The sequence below is a fragment of the Varanus komodoensis genome, unplaced genomic scaffold (genome assembly GCF_004798865.1).
Source record: "Varanus komodoensis strain SLA01 unplaced genomic scaffold, ASM479886v1 scaffold72, whole genome shotgun sequence".
NCBI classification, from domain to species: domain Eukaryota; kingdom Metazoa; phylum Chordata; class Lepidosauria; order Squamata; family Varanidae; genus Varanus; species Varanus komodoensis.
The window spans coordinates 1,066,484-1,081,620 of NW_025336374.1; the positions used below are offsets into that span (position 1 = coordinate 1,066,484).

Sequence of the window (15,137 nt, forward strand, 5' to 3'; positions counted from 1 at the left end):
GGGGGGAACAAACTCTTTGAACCTTTGCTTGCCTTTGGGTTTTTCTATGCTGCTTCAATGATGAACCAAAGAAATTCTCCCACCAGCATGAATCTAAGGCAGAAAATTTATCAGCATAGCAGAAGGGTCGAGTTCTAGGCCAAGCTAATAACAATAAACATTAGGCACATTAACTGCAGAATATCTGGGTTATTTTTGAGTATGTTAAAACTTTGGAGTTCATACAACTAGCAGAAAATAGAGGAAGGAAGAGGGTGATTGCCTATGACCAGAATTACAAAAAAAATCCCAGTATTGCTTTTTAGTTGTTTTCCGCATAGCACCTGGCGTTGTAACATAAAGGATCAAATATTTATTTTCCTCATACTTTTTCCTGTGTGCTAATGGCGGTGCAAGGCTGTTTCTCATAAAAGAAATGGAGATTTTGTCCTGCGTGCTTCTCATCTGTACAGAAGGTGAAACTGAACTGAATGTAGTATTTCCATTCCCCTGCTTTTAAAAAGAGAACTCATGTCAGGGGAGAAAACAAAAATCTAGCACAATTGTCAGAAATGCCCCGCTTTCTCCTCTTGGTTTTAATCCAACTGAAATGCTAGAACTCTTACATCAACCCCGGACAAGGGTTTGTCAAAAGATGGTTTTCATTACCTCTTCCTTTTCCAGCTCAAAGGGAAGTGCAACTTGTGAATCACAGAGAGGGCAGAGAACAAAAAAACACCCTGCTTTAGCCTTCTCCCCCCGCCCACCCACACACTCAAAATGTGGCTTGTGCATTTGTGCATTGCAGTGCTCTCCCTCCTACTACATGTACCTGGAAAATTACGATTCCTCCCCCCCCCCCCCAACGATATTTGAAGTGTGCTCTGCTTACTTCAGTGCTCTGCTTACACATCCCCGGCAGCATCTGCTGCAAACGGACTCCAAATATCAGCTGCTGCCTGAGACGTACTTCCTGTTTTTAGTATAGATGTTGGGCAATATTAACCTGCTTCCTTGTTGCTTTCTAAAACTCAAAATTGGTCAGAGACATGGAAACAATGACTCTCCAAGGATAGGAACTTACAAAACCACTTGCTTCTGGTAAATAAGACACTTCAACTTGGTGCAAACAGGGGCAAGAAGAGGAGCCAGGGAACTGTAGGGCAGTCTGTCCTGATGGGCTGTAATCTTTGGAGGTGAGGATTTGCTTGTCTTATTTTAAGCACTCACTGTACCATACCAAAATCCATGAAAGGGTAAACTGCTTCTAGCCTCACAACCAGGAGCTCTAGTAAGTGATTAGCTACTGCGAGATCATAAGCAGAGACTGAGAGTCCCTCCCCTCCACTCCCGGAATCTGATCGGCTGCTTCTTACAGAAGTCCCATTTTGAATTCAAGTGAGAATCCTGGAAGGAAGGAACTCCTAAGTTCTTGTCCCTCAGGCAGCACCTAGAAATGTTGCCAGGCTGTGAGGGTTGGCGTGGCACTCTTACTAAAATCTTTTTAACCCACACCCTTCAGGCAGAAGAATGCGTGCAAGAGTATCTGCTCACTCTTCTATCAGTGGCAGAAAAGAGGTCCTTAGGGTAGAATAAATGCCGAAGGCGGGGAAAGGAGTTCAAAAGGACAATGGAATGATTCAGGGTTTTCCTTCCCCTGCAGTCCATTTCATAAAGTTTGAAACATTCTGAAACAGGCTTAAAAGGATTGCTCCGTGATGTAACAACATGAAATGGATGGGTTGTGCTAAGCTTGTGATAAGACCTGTATGAAGTATTCCTAGAAACCACCATTTTGAATATATATGCATAAATATAACCCCATTTCATAAACCTTAGTAGTTTGAATATTCTACTGAGTATTGTACCAGAAACTGCCAAGGAATATGGTAGAGTATTTACATATATAACAGCAGCTATGATAGGATCATAATGGAAAGCAGAAGACTACCCAACAAAAGAAGTTTGGAAAAATAAACTAGGTGCATATGCAGCAATGGCAAAAACTAACTAGTTACATAAACAGAAGATTGGCTGAAGAATTTAATGATAAATGGAAAGCCTATTATATACAATTGACTTAATAGAGCTTGTAAATATATCATGGGCAAGTTATAACTTTAATACAAATGCTTAGTTGTTATTTAAATCAATTTAAAATGAATGGAAAATAAGTCAACATTAAGAATTACAAATTAGAATGATATAAGTTTCAATTAAGTACTAATTAACTGCTTGTAGAAGAGAACAATTACTGACTTTGTGAATTTTATATTATGTGTAATATTTGTGTTAAAAGTATTCTACTTTTTGATGAAAATAATACAAATATTTTACAAAAAAATCAACAGGTTTGTTGGATGTAAGCACAGTGAATGACGAAGCAAGTACACATATTCGTAGATTTCCTTTCAGTATAAAATATTCAACAAAGTTGAGTGCTTTTGTGCCTATCAGCTTAACTGATGTGTAGCATTACATTGTTTACCATAGCTCAGAAACTAAACTATGTTTCAGCTTCAACAAATTTTCCTGGGACCGCTTCTCTGCTTTTATTTTTCTGTTTCACAGAACCTAACTTGGGAGTCTCCTCCCATATCCAGGGTGAAGATAGAGATGGCTATAATTATATCAGATAGCACAGTGCCATAGTTAGTACAAGCCTACATTAAGCCCTGGTTTCTTGCTTTGCTGGCTGATCCTAAACCTTGGGTTATCGTGCCAAATCATAGCTAAAATCCCAGAACTGAGCCACAGTGTGTCTGCTCAGTCCCCAGTAGTTTCTAAAGAATGGGTTTTGCGGATTGTAATGTGACAACATGAGGGCAGTCCAGCAGCTTCTTAACTAAAGATTTGAGTGGGCTTGTCCCCTTCCTGAAACAGTGTCTGCACAAGATAGAGTTACTCAGCATCCTCCTTAAATTGGATTGGGTTGAGTGGGTGTGGTTAGGTTTAGTTTTTTAGTATGTGAATAGCTGTATGCTTCCCTGCTTGAGTGCTCACTGGCCAACCTACTGTGTGCTTGTTACTGTTTGGCTGCCCAGTCAGTCACCCATGTCAGTGGCCACTAAATTGTACCCAGGAGCAGGAGAACTTCACCACCCTACGATGTACCTTCGTCCACAGGGAGCAACCTCCTTCCGAGTCATGATTCCAAGCACTCTTCCTGCTCTATGACCTGGTTTCTTCAGGAGTCTCTGACAGATCCTCCAACTCCCAGATGACATTTGAGCATCCTTTGATCTCTGCACGGCTCTGTCAATCAACAGGGCCTTCTTAGTGCAAAATTTTGCCCACCTCTTTCAGTTGGTTGAGTGGTACCCCACATACCAAGCTGCAGCCTACATCAGCACATGGGGAGAGCCTGCAGCCCGGCCCTGCTCACTTTCAGCCATTACTTCAGTGTCAAGAACGGCTGCTTCTCTTGGCTCCGCTGGTCCAGCTACTGTCTGTGGATTCTCTTGAGGATGCTGAGCTCTGCCAGGCATGCAGCTTGGTTGTGGAGGAGAGTGGTGGTGTTGTCTTATGGAAGGACTCCTTTAGGGATTCTGCCCCCCTGTAGTGCAGGTCTTCATGGCTACTTACAGACAGGCAGGTGGGTAAATAAGTGCTGGAGCTCTCAGAATGCCCATAGCAGATGGGGATGTGCATGAGCAGAAGGTTTCTGGGTTCCACTTTCCCACCCACTCTGCCATGCAGAATGGGAGTGCTCCTTTCCTGGGACCAGGCTGGCTGGCTCTCCATATGCAGTGGACTGAGCAAGTGGGAGGAGGATGGATCACTAACCATAGAATAATCCTAACCCCAAATAATTCTGATCCTAATACTAACTCCCAAAATACTTTTCTAAGGCCCTTCCAAGGTGCTTCTCCCTTGAACGATAGAAAGTGAGAGGGGTGTTTCAGTGGTGGGACCCAGATTGTGGTATGGTTTCCCCAGAGAGACTCACCTGGGGCCAATGCAGTCTTTTTGGTGCTATGCAAAGATCTTTTTATTTTAGTCCTAGGAATCTCTGTCAGCGTATTTTTACATCTTTGCAATTCAGCTGGTTTTTATCTTGGTTTTCGACCTTGGTTTTATTGATTAATATATTGCATTTAATATATTTTATTTTATTGATGTATTCTAAGGTTTTATGTTTCATGAGGATTTTATTGTGTCTTACTACAAAATGGATCTTGACAGACTGTGGAAGTGGGCAGGGGATAACAGGATGGTGTTGAATGTGGAAAAGTGCAAGGTCTTGCACTTGGGGCATAGAAATGGGTGTCATAGGTACAGGTTAGGGGCAAGTGTCTGGAGAGCAGCACTTGTGAAAGGGATCTTGGGGTACTGGTTGACTGAAGGCTAAACATGAGTTAGCAGTGTGACACAGTGGTCAAGAGAGCGAATGCCATCCTTCGTTGCATAGCCAGCAGTGTGGCTTCTACACTGAGAGAGGTATTACTACCATTCTATATGACTGGTCCACCCACAACTGGAGTATTGTGTTCAGTTCTGGGCTTCACATTACAGGAGGGATATAGCCAGATTAGAGTCAGTGCAGCACAGGGCCACAAGGATGGTGACTGGATTGCAGGGGAAGCCGTATGAGGCAAGACTGAGGGAACTGGGTCTTTTCAGCCTGCAGAAGAGGGGGCTCTGAGGGGATCTGTTGGCGACATATGAGTATGTGAGGGAGTGTCACACAAAGGTGGGTAGAGACCTGTTCTCCCCTACAGAGGAGGGCATGATGCGTTCCAAGGGAGCAAAGCTCAGGGAACCAAGGTTCAATTTGGATGCCAGGAAGTACTTCCTGTCAGTTAGGACCCTGAGGGCATGGAATGGGCTTCCACAGGAGTGGTTGAAGCTCCATCGGAGAGGGTGTTCAAGGATAGGCTGACCATGCACATGGTAGGCATGTCATGAGCGGAGCCAGCTGGGCCGAGGGTGGCCCAGGAGGCTCCTTCTGACTTGCTCTGTTTCTGTGTTTCTACAAACTGCTTATTCATGCTGTGAACTAAATAAATATACTCCCACATCATGAATGGCAGATTTTGCTTGGTCCTATGATTCTGTTGCATTGCAGTGAAATTGCGTGCATGTTTACTCAAAAGCAAATTGTACCATGTTCAATAAGCCTGAGGGTGTGAAGGGATTCAAGTGCTACAAAATTGTTGCTTTTTGAGAATACAGAGTATCAGCTATATCTGTTTGATGGGCAGAATCATAGTGGAGAGTTAAAGAACATGCTTTGCATCTCAAGGTTCCAGTTTCAACCACTCAATTAAACAGTATTTGGTGGCAGGGTTGAGAAGGTCCTCTGTCCAAAACTCTACAGAATTGCTGCCCTTTGGAATTTGGCAATGAAGAAAGGGAACAACAGTCAGATTCCGTGCAAAACATCTCCTTATTGTCATATCTCTCTTTTTCTCATAGACTGGACGTGACAAGTATGAGCCTGCAGCTACATCTGAGCATGGAGCCAAGAAGCAAAAGGGGAAGAAAGATAGGGATATGGACGAACTGAAAAAAGAAGTTTCACTGGTAAGAGCCACCTTTGTCCTGGGGAGAGGTTCATCACATGAAGTTATATTTGGGGTGGAGTTGTCCTTTCAAGAATTCTTTTGTAAAATTTGTGTTCATACTCTCTTTATTCTTGCACATGTAGTTGCAAGTCTAGTGGATGTTATAGATCTGCAACTGCTTCCACAGCTTGGCCATCTTCAGATGTGTTGAACTATACCCCCCAACACTCAGCAGTATGTCCAGAATGGGCATTGTTATGTTAAGGCCACCCCCTTTCACAGTCCCTTTTTGGACCCATTCCGTGACAACTGCCAAAAAACCCTTTGAGAAGGTGGCTGAGATGGGATGAAGTGAATGGGGCCACATGGAGCAGGTAGTACATTAGATTCATCCAAGAGAGGACGCCTGGGAGTGATTATGTCAACCACGTGGGTCATTTCCATATTTCATAGTGCAACCAGAGCTGTGACAGGAGCTCCAACCATGTTGGCCAGAAAACCACCCAGAGTCCTCTGGAAACCATCCGAATCCATTAGCCTTCATCTTAATGGGTCCCCCACCTTTGCATGGGGGGAAGTTGCCATAAGTCTAAACAGGTGGTGATCTGACCATGACAAAGGGACTGAATCAAAGTCCCTCACACTTTGAGCACCATCCTCAGTTCTGGCCAAGAAGACCCAAGTCGAGCGTATGCCCTACCACATGCATGGGGGCAGTCTTGTGGTTGTCATGGCAACCAGTGAATCCTGGGTCACCCCAGATAGGGTGCCCTCAGTGTGAATGTTGACGTCCTGGGGTCAACAGCCTCTGGGTTTCCAACATCATGTCTGAGACCATCTCCGTCATCTCAGGTAGGGAGGCTGATGGGTTGCAGGGTGGGTGGAACAACAGCAGAATCCCCAGTCTGTCCTGCTGTCCCAATACAAGGTGCAAACACTCCAGACTAGTGATCGGCCAGGGTGCCTGAAGAGTGAGTGAGAGCGAGAATTCCTATAGACCATGGAAAGCCCCCTTTCCCGGCCCTCCAGTCTACTTTGATGCTCTACCAAGGACCCATGTGGGCAGAGCTGGGAAAGACTAACCCTACCCTGTTCACCCACCAAGTTCTCCGTTATATATGCCAGATCAGTCACCTTAACCCCTATTAAATCATGCACGAAGGAGGTTTTATTCTGCACTGATCTGACATTTGGAAGCAGCATCTGGAGACCCAAGGGCTGGCTGACATGGCAACCATCAAACCCATTGGTGGGGAAAGGGCCAGCCCTAGCCAGTCCTCCTAATGCCTCTACTACCCATAGCTATGCTAATCTCCCCACTTGGCCTCGGCCGCAGCCCCAGGAATAGGCCCACAAAGGCAAAGGGTGGTAAGGGGCAACAAGAAAGGCACCCTCACCTTCATGGTATCCCAAAGGGGCATTCCAAAGGCCTGCTTTTATGCCAAGCCTTTGGAGCAGGAGTGGCCAGCTTCAGAAAGTTTGAAGGGCATATATGGCTCATGGACCCCTCCTCCTCACAAGCCACAGCTCTACACGCCTCTCCAGCACAGGAAAAGTAAAATAATTGAAAATGGTGTCCAGAATGCCAGAGGCTGCTTCATGCTCTGTAGTAGCTCCCAAGCACTGAAAGTGTAAAGAGAAAGCATGCAAGGTGAGGGGCCTGAAATGAGATCAAGCTCCACCTCTTAGGTTGAGTAATGCAACAGTTGCTGGGTGTGCGCCTGAGCAAGCTCTGAAGCATCAAGTGGTGGAATCAAGAGACGACAGAACTTAGGAACTATTCAAAGAATTAGAATACATGTCTGCAGGTGTTCTCAAATAGACACAACAAACTAGTGATAAGTAATCCTGTGCACACTGCTTTGGGAGGAAATCCCATTTGAACTTTGACTGATCTTTAGGTGTAGTTTCATCTGGTGAAACATATTAAGCATTTGCTTAATCAAGGCATTTCAGATAGCTTTAATGCAAGCAGTGCAATAAAAGAATTTTAAACTGTTTGTTTCAATTTGCAACTCCGCACCCAAGAGATAGAGAAATAATTGCATCCTGCTCTGATGGATTAATTTCCTTCTTTCACAGTTTGGACTAGTAGTTTTAAAAGCTACGCCCATGACCATAATATTTTTAGAGTGGAATCTCTGCAAGTGCGGATTAGCAAAAATAAGCTCATTCATCCATGCACCTCTCTCAACTAGTTTCAGGCTTGTTCACGTTGCCAAGCATGGAAAGATCTTGGTAATGAAGAGGACGAGGTTTCTCCTCCGAATCTGTCGAATCCCTTAAAACAGAGAGCCCTATGTGGCTTACAAATGTAATAAATGAAATGAAATGTGCAGCCTCATGCTACATAATTAAAAACTAATCCTTATTTCATGATGAATAACCTTTGGTCTACGATGTATCTTAAATAGAAACTATGTTCAGATATTTTTCCCTCAAAAAGCATTTAAAAATCCAATCTACATTTTTTAAAAACCCATTTTTAGTTTTTTTTAAATACTCCTGCATGTAGCATTTTCATCTTGCAACATTTCTTCTGCTGGTAGGGCAGAAGAAGTTGTCAACCAATATATATGCAAAGGCGCAAAAGAACAAAAATAGTTGCTTCAAAGAGGTCTTGGGCTCGCAGACAAAAGGGCAAACTGGAAACTGCTGGGTTCCGGCTCTAACCCTGAGCACCTTTCCCATGCTGATAACATGCACAGGTGCCTAGATCAAGCCTCATTGGTCTCTTTGACTTTTCAGGATGACCACAAACTCAGCCTTGATGAGCTTCATCGAAAATACGGAACGGATCTCAGCCGGGTAAGCTTGACCACGTTTCTGTTCTATGTTGCAAGGATGGAGGACCTGTGGTTGGTTGGTTTGTTTTATTTAAAACTTTTCTATGCCATCCAACTACCACAGTCTTGGGACAGTATAGAAACTATGGTTGCTGTGATGAATAAGAAATTTGTTTATCCTTAATACTTATTCATACTGGGGAAGCTGTTTGTTTCTTCCCCCACTGCATTGTCCCACTCAAAAGCTGCCATTTCCTTCTGACTTCTGGAAGGGCAGTGCACCTTGCTGTCAGATGCCAGTTTGTCAGTCTGCTAAAAATCATGGCTGAGTGTGAACCAATTTGGATTATGCTAGAGGGCTGTACAGGGTGAGGCCTATAGCATACATAACAAAGTGTAAGCCTGATTAAATGATTGCAGCCTTTAATTGGTTTAACTGTATTTTAATTGACCAAAAACCATCTGCAATTAAGCAACTTTTTAAGGTTAAAACAATTAACAGTTATTAAAACTGCTGGTGGCAGACACCCTTAGAATCTTTCTCTTGCACAGTTTCTAGTCTGTTGCTGCAACACAGACATAGACCATCCAAAAATCAAAGTATACTTTTTTTGTCTTCAGAAATAATTGTTTTAGTCATCTGCAAATGTATGCAGACTCAATTTATTTTAATCAGACAACAACTTGATTTGTATTACTAATAAGACAATAAATTAATTAAAATGTCTTTTAGGAAAGACCAGATAAGGGGAAAGACTGACATTACTGGAGTTGCATCTATAACACAACTACCCTATAGTGTAAGGCAGTCTCTCCTGAGTGAGCCAGACTCAGGTTTCTGCCAAGCACAATGCTGTGCCTTACTGTTCTCCTTTCCCATCTCTGCATTTAGGGTCTGACTCCTGCACGGGCTGCAGAGATACTGGCTCGTGATGGCCCCAATACTCTCACCCCTCCTCCCACGACCCCAGAATGGGTGAAATTCTGCAGGCAACTCTTTGGAGGCTTCTCCCTGTTGCTGTGGATAGGAGCGATTCTTTGTTTTCTGGCATACGGTATTCAAGCTGCAACTGAAGAGGAGCCAAATAATGATAATGTGAGTAAATATATGCATAGTGGTTGGGTGCAGAATGGAAAGACCTAGCTTGAAGAGCAGTTTTTACTTGTCTAAATTGTATGGTCCAGTGTAGTTAGCCATGGTTGCCTGCTGTGTGGACAAACTAGTAAGCAAAGGCTTGGAATGGACTGGGGCTGGCAAGGAATGCGAAAGCAAGGTCTTTTGGTTATGTCAGGAGCAAGAAAATGATCCACAAAATAGCAGATCCTCTGCTTAGATGAGACAGTAAATTGTTCTCAGGTAACAGAGAAAATGGAATTCCTATTTAGCTTCATTCTTTTCCCGCAAGAGGAGTTGCATTCAATCTGGATCAAGTAGAATGCATGGAGGGATTTGCAGCCTAGAGTAGCTAAGGACATGGTTAGAAAGTACTTAACTGCTTTAAATGAGCTCAGTTCTACATCTCCAAGTGCCAAAGGAGCCTGCAGGCATTCTTTCAGTCTTTAAAAACTTCTGCAGAACAGGAGAGATGCCAGAAGACTGGGATGCACATATACTGTCTCCATTTTCAAGAAGGGACAAAACGTGAGTCCAGGAAACTACAAACCAGTCATCCTGACATCTGTAGCAAGCAAAATTCTCAAATGGATGTTTAAGCAATCCACCTGTGAACATCTAGAAAGTAATGCACTGATTATTAGGAGTCAACATGGATTTGTTAGGAATGAATCACACCACACCAAACTTATTTTCTTTTTTGATAGAGTTATTTGACTGGTAAATCATGGGAATACTGTGGACATATGATACTTTTATTTCAGCTATGCATTTGACAAGGTTTTCTATTATATTCTGCACATTATGATCAACATCTGAGGCCTTCTTCTGGATGCTGCCACCAAGTGAGGCTTGTAAGGTGGCAACAAGCAAAACAGGCTTTCTAAATGCTGGTTCCATAATTATAGAACAGCTGCTCCACTCTGGCCCAGCTGGTGTCAACATGGTCTTCTGTCCAGATTAAGGCTGACCTCTTCTCCTGAGTATCTAATGGCATGGGATTAATTGGTCATTAATGTTGGCTGGTGTTACTGGGTTTGCTATTTATTGTTTGAGATGTTCAAATTACTCTGTTAGTAGTGAGAACTGTTCCGCAGTGGAACTCATGGCCTTTGCAGGTGGTCTTTCCGTCATTGGAGGCTGGATGGCCATCTCTTAGGGGGGCTGTAGCTGCACCCTGAGGTGAGAGCCTGCATGGAGCAGGAATTTGAACTAGATGATCTCCATGGTCCTTTCCAGCTCTGAGATTCCTTAAGCCTCAGGCATGTAAGCTTTCCCCTCCCTTCTTCTCTTTCCCATGGCAGAGAATAGGTTTGGGAGATACTGTTTCAACTTTTAAACTGAACAGGCTTTCTTATGTCTAAACCCAGAATGATGGTTTGTTCATACTCTTAGTGGCTGCAAAAAGTATCTAAAACCATTATTTGCCCCTCTTTGTTCTCACTAATTGTAGTTTTTCATAATGTCTGACCCAAACCTACATGCAAAACAGGATTGTTTCATTGTTTTCATGTGTCGTATACTGTAAGTCATCTCATGTCTTAGTCTGTGCTATGGACTGTAGTCTGGGCAGGCCGCAGAGAGCATGGCTTCTCCTGCACTTTGGTTGCATGTGACCTTCAGAACAGGCCCGCTTCTCCATCAAGATCTTCATTTTCAATCCCTTAACAAGTTGTCTCAAACTCTTCATCCTGTGGTAATGCGGATCATATTGTGTCCATTCCAACGCTGCTTACAGCCAGTTTTACAACACTAGACTTATAGTTTGATGTCATTGTTACTCAAAAGGCTTATTTAAATTGTATGTAAATACATCTACTTACAGCTGTATCTGGGTGTTGTGTTGGCTGCTGTTGTCATCATAACCGGTTGCTTCTCATACTACCAAGAAGCAAAGAGTTCAAAAATCATGGAGTCCTTCAAGAACATGGTGCCTCAGGTATGTAAGTTCTGCATGTCCAGCTTTTGTGGGAGGATAGGGGAGGATGCTGATGTTGCACAAGTAGGTAAAGGACTTGATCAGGGGCTCAGATGCTCTCAGGTTTCATGTTAAAAGCCTGCTCTTTTCTCTTGCAGCAAGCTCTGGTGATCCGAAATGGGGAGAAGTTGAGCATCAATGCTGAAGGGGTGGTTGTTGGAGACCTAGTGGAAGTGAAGGGAGGAGACAGAATCCCAGCAGACCTGAGGATCATTTCAGCCCACGGCTGTAAGGTATCTGTGTGACAGCAGCAAGACCAAAGGAGCCAGAGTGTCTCTGCAAAGGAGCCAGATGTAGAGAGCGGGCCTGCCTTAGATGGGTTGGTTTGATTCGGAGGAGGAGGTGGAGGAACAAGGAGGGTGAGGACTCGGAAGTTTCAAGGTCACTTAGCAACATCTCAGGCAGGATGTGAGAATCAACCTACCTTGCAAGGGGCGGAAAGCGTTTTTAGGGTGGCAGCGGGAGCAGATGCCTGACCCAATCCTTGACCCAGTAAGAAGGAAACGGGAAATTACCTGCACAGTTAGAAGGTCTTCCCCATTCACACCGTCTTGCCCTCAAGCAGTAAGTGTCACCTAGAGAGGCTTTAATGAAGCTTTGCTAAAAGGGAGGAACAAGGGGGAAATTGCCAGTTTGGATTCAGTTCCTTGCATGGGAAGATGCTTCTCCCTCAACTTTGGTTGAAAGCTATTTAGCGTTCATACTATGCTGCAATCTGTTAAGTTTCAATAAAAGAACTGCACGCAAGGGATTGTCTTGAATTTGATAACCAGAAGGAAAGAGGGAAGTGACCAGCTCATGACACCAGGCTTGCAACAGCTTGCTTGCAAGCTCTTCCAGATGTTTCCTCTGACACAATTGTTTCTGTAGGTGGATAACTCTTCTCTCACGGGTGAATCAGAACCTCAGACGAGGTCTCCAGACTTCACGAATGAAAACCCACTGGAGACCAGAAATATCGCTTTCTTCTCTACCAACTGTGTTGAAGGTAAAACTCAATGTTAATTTAATCAAATGTGTCAGTAGAGCACTGAAGTGTTCAGATCTAGAAGGATGAGCACTAGAAATGAATAAGCCAACTGCTTGACAGGACACCTCTCAGTCAGCACCATAGAGCTGGTGGGTACCCACTTTGATGACAGAAACAGCATAAGGTTCCTTGTGTTTAAATGTGGTAACCTCTAAACAGTGACTTCATTCATTCAGAGGTGCTCGATGAATTGGGGAGCTTAATTCTAGCCATGGCTCTGCCAAAATGGCAGCAGCCTGACCATTTATTATTATTATTATTGTTGTGATTAGCTTGCCATTCAAATTCACGGCACAGATGTGGTATTCTTGTGCTAGAAGGCAACTTGTTCAGGCAGTTGGAGGGAAACGGGCAGAGACAGCTGCCAGCTGTTTGCTGGAAGAATGGGCAGTGGTATTTCTAATACAGCATGTAGTGCAGCTTCAAAAGACAGAAGAGGAAGATATGGCACAGAACCAGAATACTTCCCTTTTAAGAACTTGAGATGGAAATGTGTGTGCTATCATTTTGACAAGAGTTGCAGTATCTTTGGCTTGACTGAGGTAGCTAAAGGACTTGCCTGCATAGACTGAAGTATATACAAAATTATCCTAAAGACAGTTTTACTTCTGTAGATAAATGTTTGTTTTTAACCACAGTCTTTCAACTGTTTCTAGGTACTGCACGTGGTGTAGTCATTAATACTGGTGACCGTACTGTGATGGGCCGTATTGCTTCATTGGCATCTGGACTGGAAGGGGGACAGACACCCATTTCTATAGAGATCGAGCATTTTATCCACATAATTACTGGTGTGGCTGTGTTCCTTGGCGTCTCCTTCTTCATCCTTTCCCTGATCCTGGAGTACACGTGGCTGGAGGCTGTTATCTTTCTTATTGGCATCATTGTGGCCAACGTCCCTGAGGGTCTGCTTGCTACAGTCACAGTAAGTTAATGCAAATTTCTGTGGGTTTGAAGAGGAGTTGCAGTGACTGCTAGCACACACTTTTTAGAAGCCATTTTTCTTCATAGTTTCTCTGTATCACACATGGATGCTGCATCTGCACAGCCTTCATTTGGGAAGATTCTTTTAGCCAAGCCTAGAATTTTTGGTGGAGCCCTGCCTATTTATACTAGGGGAAGGGGGTGAGGCTCCCACCATTTTCCCACTTTGCTTTTGACCACTGTTTTCAGTGTCTCCGGACATTCCTAGCTGCATATTTTCAATACTTACCTCACACTACTTGCTTATTTCTCACAACTTTGCTTCACAATTTTTCCCCTCACAACTATATCTCAACCTTTTACCTCACGTTATGTCTTAAAACCCTTCCTCACCCACTGCTTTGTACCCTTTTCCTTCACCCCTTCCCCTCAAAAAACCACCCTTCTGTTGTTGTCTTCAAATTCCCTTTCTTTTTCACACTTGATGGTTCTCAAGGTGGCCTTCAGGAAGTGTGAGATGCAGAGTGAAAATGCCATCCTTGGATGAACTTTTGCTATGGCTCTTTTACCTTGGTGACAAGCACTGAGTAGATACCTACCCAAACTGCCAGACTTTTACCAAACAAGCCAAGGGAACAAAGCAGGCCGTCTGAAGATGGAGATGTGGACCCCGACTCTTGTGGCAATGTAAACTGTCACAGGAGACCCACAAGAATGCCCATCGACATCTCATGCAGCCCTGTCTGCTATCATGAGGGCTCCACCAACTGCTCCATTGGTTCCTGGAAAATCTAAATGCGCACTGGATGGTAAAAGGCCCAAAAAGCAGGGGGAAGGTCCTCACAAAATGGCAGAAGAACTGGTGAAGGCTACAAAGAAGGGCAAGGAAATGCCTGCAAAAAGGGCCTGATACTGCTCCCCAGCTGCAGTGGAGCAAGCCCATTTGCCTTTCCCACCAGTGGCCCTGGCTGCTGTTTCAGTGCCAACCTCACAACCAGTTCATACTGCTCTGACCACTCTGACCATTCCAAATGGACACAGCCCACTCCTCCTCAGAAGGGGAGACATGGAACTCACCTCCTTGATCTCTAGCTGCTCCGATCACATTGCCAACCTGTCCAGCACACCGCACTGGGACAAGGATATGCAGTGGACTAAGTCCTTCCATGCTACAAGACCGTCCCTCCAGTGCCATCACTGGTGTCTACCCATCGGCCAATGGAATGCCTCAGACCATTGACATCAACCTGGTACCATGGGTAGACACTGGGGACCACTAACCCCACTGTTCCCAGAACAGTACTACACAGGGTACTCCTAAGAACAAGTTCTTTCTGGTCCATATTGCTATGACTAATGGCTATCAACCACTGAGTGACCACAGGAACCGTGGGTGCCAGTACAACAAAGTCATCCACTGGCCTCCACTGATCCGTCTGCGATCCAGTAATGACAAGGACCTGCCTCTGCACGCCAGCCTCCATCACCATAACAACCTTCTTTGGCATCAGCTAGCTCATCCTCATCTGACCCAACTGACTGCATCTCTGAGTCCAACATGATCCCACCTTATGAAGACTCGGTGTCCACCTCTCTGGAAGATGTCATCTCTGCCCAGGTCCTTGGTTCTTCCTCTGAGGACTTGGGGAGGTTCTTGGAACAGCTCCTGCAAATCGTGGCATCCTTCAGTCTTCAATCACAACAGTAAACCAAACCTACACTTGACCTGGTCTACAATGTTGTCTGAATGGAGGTCACGTTTCCAGTAGCCATACAATTCCTACCAATGTTCTTGCAGGCTATGAAGGATCCATGGCAG

General features: G+C 44.3%; 1 protein-coding gene and 1 long non-coding RNA gene across 2 annotated transcripts in view; one reads left to right on the forward strand and one right to left on the reverse strand.

The window, feature by feature from the left end:
• Nucleotides 1-3,427, reverse strand: part of LOC123034801 — a 4,287-nt gene extending 860 nt beyond the window's left edge. Inside the window, exon 1 of the long non-coding RNA XR_006416844.1 lies at nt 23-3,427. This is a non-coding gene — a long non-coding RNA (uncharacterized LOC123034801). The remainder of the gene's footprint in view (nt 1-22) is intronic.
• The window catches only part of ATP1A1 (ATPase Na+/K+ transporting subunit alpha 1), a 35,399-nt gene that overhangs the window by 8,356 nt on the left and 11,906 nt on the right, over nt 1-15,137 (forward strand). Inside the window, exons 2-8 of the mRNA XM_044452482.1 lie at nt 5,398-5,505; nt 8,235-8,294; nt 9,165-9,368; nt 11,212-11,325; nt 11,463-11,597; nt 12,235-12,352; nt 13,051-13,319. Coding sequence (XP_044308417.1) covers nt 5,398-5,505; nt 8,235-8,294; nt 9,165-9,368; nt 11,212-11,325; nt 11,463-11,597; nt 12,235-12,352; nt 13,051-13,319 — 1,008 coding nt within the window. The remainder of the gene's footprint in view (nt 1-5,397; nt 5,506-8,234; nt 8,295-9,164; nt 9,369-11,211; nt 11,326-11,462; nt 11,598-12,234; nt 12,353-13,050; nt 13,320-15,137) is intronic.